The following is a 5,000-nucleotide window of genomic DNA, read 5'->3' as shown; positions in this document are numbered from 1 at the left end:
CTCTTAAAGGCCTGTGGGGGGTGAGGGGGGGGGATACGTGAGAGAAAGGTCATCATTAAACACCCCGCACACCCTCACGTCTGAGTCACTGAACATCGCTTCTCCTGTCCTCCCCCCTCCCCAGCCCTCTACCGCCACATTCGTCAACAGCGGCAGTAAATTTATCACCTCTCTCAGGGGGTGGGGGGTGAGGGGGGGGGAAGGCCGACTCCTGCTGGGCAATGTTCTCCAGACTCGGGGAGTAGGTGTGAGGGCAACGTGACCTTTCCACCAGAGAGTCCCTTATCACCCACCGGATCCTTTTTCCTTCTCCGGATAATTACAAACAGTGACATAACCGGTCTGTCTTATGTGTCAGAACCGGTCCATTAGCTTAGTGTCCTCAAACCCCCGCCAAGAAAAAAAAAAAGTTTTGAACAGAACAGAACAAAAGTTTTTCTGAAGTTGTTGTTGTGTGGGGGGGGGGGGGGGGGAATAACAACTTTCTGTCACTATTCCCTTGAAATGTTTTGAAGCCGTACAGGATCTACAAAATCGCCCTCGTCTTCCGTGGTTCTGTCGGCACCCCCATCCCCCCACCCCCCCCCTCCCGAAACGAATATTCTGCAGACCCAAAACTAACTCAGTTTCCCGCAAGATAAGTGAGGAGAACCGCAGGGGCGTCCAAGTTTCCTGTAGAAAACACTGCAGTCGCCTCTGATGTGGAAAACCGGCTAAAGCAGCGACCCTGTTCAAATGGAGACATTCAGGGGTCCGACAAAACCCTTCTAAATGAAAGCCCTGGGAGAGCAGCTCCCCCAGTGGACAGCTCGGGTACTGCAGCAGGTTCGGCAAGGTCCGATCTTCACGCGACTTGAGCTTCGCTGCGTGCATCGAAGCCGTTGCGGATTCACCGATCGTTCCCCTGCGCGGATCGGCTAAGACGAAGCTCTGAGTCATTAGCGCGAGCTGTTCCAAGATGACTTAGAAGATCGGCTAATCCATACGGTATTTGTGCAGAATTGATATGGAAAGCCCGATGGCTTCGCAATTCGTGACAAAGATTACATTGCATTTACATTACAGGCATTTAGCAGACGCTCGTATCCAGAGCGACTTACATCGTATCCAATTTATACAGCTGGATATATACTGAAGCAATTTCGGTTAAGTACCTTGCTCAAGGGTACAACAGCAGTGTCCTACCCGGGAATCGAACCTGCGACCTTTCGGTTACAAGACCGACTCCTTAGCCATTACACTACACTGCCGCCCGCAAAGATACGTACAGCCTTCGGTGGAAACTAAGCAGAGATTTACAGAAACACCACCGGCCTGCCTGCCTGCCCCCGTATGCACTAGGATTGGCAGGTCTCCCGCCCCTCAAAGATACCCTCATTTTCACATAGAGAGAGAATCACGGAATGCTACTGATTGGAGCGCGGCTCGATACGCGGACGGACAAAGGCCTGGCGACCCATTCGAACACAATGAGCTTCCCCTCTGGAGACGGACAGATCGATAGCGTCCGCGGACCTGCGCGCTCGCTCAATGACGCTAACTGCCCATTGAGAGGAGGGCTAGCGGCGGCGGCGGCGGTGGCGGCGGCGGCGGCGGCGGCGGCGCGGGGGGGGGGTGGTGTTGGCCGAAAACAGGGGGAGGGATCGCGGCCGGGGGGAGGCCCGGGAAACGGAGACGACGGCGGCGGCGGCGGCGGCGGACGGGGAGGAGCCCACACAGACGCTCGCTGCTCCGGGCCACCGTGCCTTTTCACCTCGGGAAAAAACAGATCGGACCAGAGGAGGAGCGCGCGCTTGACTGCGCAACTGCGCGTCCGGTAAACACAGCCCCTCGCATGTATACTCTTCCACAAGAAAAAAAAGAGCAATGCAATTACGTTTCCGTTAGATAAACACGTCGTTTAAAAGCAGAAAAGAAACGAAAGAAAGAAAGAAAGACAGACAGACAAAGCGGGGGGGGGGGGGGAATGTCGGCATGGCAACGACCCTTTCAAGGTCCACACGGCATTTAAACATGTGATATACATTTTGAAAGGGGCGACGCGAACGTTCCCGTCCGCGCCTGGCGAAACCTAGCAGGGACGTCCCGGCAGAGAAACCGGCCGGCTCTCCCGCGACTGGTCAGAAAGGAGAGGCCGCGCGCCGCTTCCGAGCGATCGCGTTAGCGCTGTCGTGCAGAACCCCGGCCACAGGGGGATGTGGTTTCTAACCCCAGCGAAAGCAGAACCGCGCACGCACCGCTTCACCAGAAACGCGTCGCATCCACGGAAACCCGCGCCGGCGACGAGGCCCGCGTTGCGTGACACGGGCGCAGAAACGCGCCGGGGGGTTACGTTCGGAACGCGGGCGCGCAGGATCGGACCGTCGCAATCAGCCGTAGCGCGTATTCTCAAAACACACGGCACGAATACGCCACTCGTGTTTATTTAAATTTTAAAATGGTGTACCTTACATTTTTTTTTTAGATTTAAGATTCTACCAGAGATTGACATTTGATCCATCGGGGAGGGTGGGGGTGGGGGTGGGGTGGGGGGGGTCTCACAAATCCTCTCAGCTTGACGTCCCGTTACATAACTAACTCTTACCAAATGACTGCGGACCCGTACGGGACACGGGTTGGGGGGGGGGGGGGGGGGAGGGGCGTGGGGCGCGACGGGCCCCCCTGTTTCTCCGCTTCCTGTGCTGGGTCGTCGGCCCGTATCCAGGCAGCTCACCGCACCGGGCCACACACACGCGACCCTGCGCCTCACGCCAGGGACTCGCGAGGTGGGGGGGGTCCCGCTGTTTTAAATGTGTAAATAACGCGTCTGCCCCGGGGCGATTTCAGCTCCTCCGCCCCTTCTCCGTCCGCCCACGTCTCTCCCCCCCCCCCCGACGACGGGGAAACGCAAGCCAGCTGGCCCGGGAAATCGACCCCCCCCATCTAATCGCCCCGCGGGGCGCACCGGCTCCCGCCGCGGCTCGGCGGGGGAAGAGGCTTCTCCTCTTCCTCGGCCTTTTTATGCCAGTCACCGTGCGCCCGGGGGTGGGGTGGGGGGGGGTGGGCGTTTCCTGTGGCCCCGGCATCGGCGCTTCCTGGAGAAAAGGATTGTGGGAAAGGCCCCGCGGAGCGTGGGGGAGGTAGGACGCTGACGCGGACACCGCGATCGCCATGCCGACCGGTCCCGCGTGCGCCGCCACGACTTCAAACGCAATAAAAATAAACGAAAAAGAATGCGCGTTTTAATGGGAATTAAAATACGCTGCACACCTAAACAAAAACATATAAATCGGCTTTTACCGACACTTTATCGCATGCCATTTTGTTCAAATTGGGTAGAGTATACCGCAGCATTTTGTGAATGCGTTTTTATTTTACTATACGTTCGGCGGGCCAAGGAAGGAAGACTTACACAATTCTTGGCTGCCTGAAGACTGAAAGGAGCACTGCGTATCTCAGAAGGATAAAGAGAGTGTTATGAATTTGGGTTTGCGTCGGTACGTACATCGGGTCCTGCTGGAACAGAGCGCGACCCGTGTTTCCACAGCGCGAGCGTACGGGGGGGGGGGGGGGGGGGGGGGGGGGGGGGTCGCGATTCGAGCTCCGCTCCCGTCTCCGCGGCGACCCGCGCGGACGAGGCCGACGCCGGCGAGCGCTCGCGGAACCCTGATTGCGATCGGCGGTGATGTCACGAGGAAACCTTGCTACCGTTACCCGGGAGACCGAGTGAGCTGTACTTCTGGAACATCCTTCGCCCAAAAAAAAAAACATCGCCGGGACGCCGTGCGTCGTGATCCCGAACGCGTTCCTGCCCCTCCCAAACCACTTTGGGGGGGGGGGGGAGGGGAGGGGGGGGGGAGGGGGGGTATATTTTGAAGCCAAAACAGCAGATAGTAAATGGAGATTTGGAAGCCAGATATACGGCGGTATGAATCAGAGGGAACATATTCAATTTCTCCAAAAAGGCTCGCCACAATTTAATCAAAAAATGTTGCCCTGCCTTAGGAAAAAACACAAACCTGTTGGCAGCCCCCACTCCCCCCCCCACCCCACAAACCCCCAACCCCCCCCCCCCCCCCCGCCCACAAGGTCGAGTTGGATTATTTATTTATTTACCAGGCCATTTATCAACTTCATCGCAACAAAAAAGGGCTTTCTCGAGAGCTGACAGGCCTTGTTGGTGGCAGAGAAAAAACAGCCTTTGTTCTTGTGATTTACCGCTGTGCATCAGGGTGGCGTTCGATTGTTGAGACTGTGATTAAGCTGTAGGGAGCGTGTCAAAAGTCACCGGAGAGCGGAGCAGAGGGAAGCTGTGTCAGAAGTGAGCTCGGGCTAGGGGCGGGCACTCGCCTGCGGTGCGGAGGTGTACGTGTCCGACCTGCCGTGACCTGGTCAGAGACCCCGCCCCTCAGGGTGTCCTGCGAGTGAGGGGAAAACCCAGGGAAGGTGCTCGGTTGGCCTCTATGAATCTGTCTAGTAAAAGGGGCACGTTGGCCACATGTACTCACCAGAGCTTACTGGTGAGTATATAAGTTGAGTACACTGGATGAGAAAGTTGTTAAGTAGGCAAAACTCCCCGGATGATATACTTATTTCCAGGGGTTTTCTGAGTGTATTCGGGAGCGCAGTACATTTCATTACAGGCATTTAGCAGACGCTCTTATCCAGAGCAACTTACATTGTGTCCATTTATACAGCTGCATACATACTGGAGCAATGCAGGTTAAGTACCTTGCTCAAGGGTACAACGGCAGTGTCCTACCGGGGAATCGAACCTGCGACCTTTAGGTTACAAGACCAACTCCTTACCCATTATACTACACTGCACCCCCCAGTGGCCCAAAGCATACTTTTCCGGAGGTCCCACAGATCTGTGTGGGAGGTCCCATAAATTAGAGAGGAAGAGGCGGGGCCTTTCCACATACTTTTCACGTACACTTCCACAGCACAGTTGGAAAATAGTATGGAGGGTATTTTTCGCATACTGCCTATCACATGCTAAAAAGTACACGCTAAACAGT

At 56.2% G+C, this 5,000-nt stretch overlaps 1 protein-coding gene across 4 annotated transcripts in view; it reads right to left on the bottom strand.

The window, feature by feature from the left end:
• The window catches only part of LOC118212501 (astrotactin-2), a 382,570-nt gene that overhangs the window by 36,030 nt on the left and 341,540 nt on the right, over positions 1–5,000 (bottom strand). For all 4 annotated transcript variants that reach the window (XM_035390420.1, XM_035390421.1, XM_035390422.1 and 1 more), the window contains one exon: positions 1–11. This exon is cut by the window's left edge and continues 123 nt beyond it. In XM_035390420.1, coding sequence (XP_035246311.1) covers positions 1–11 — 11 coding nt within the window. The remainder of the gene's footprint in view (positions 12–5,000) is intronic.

This window comes from Anguilla anguilla, chromosome 14, assembly GCF_013347855.1.
Source record: "Anguilla anguilla isolate fAngAng1 chromosome 14, fAngAng1.pri, whole genome shotgun sequence".
NCBI lineage: Eukaryota > Metazoa > Chordata > Actinopteri > Anguilliformes > Anguillidae > Anguilla > Anguilla anguilla.
This window is presented reverse-complemented; position numbering and strand designations above follow the sequence as displayed.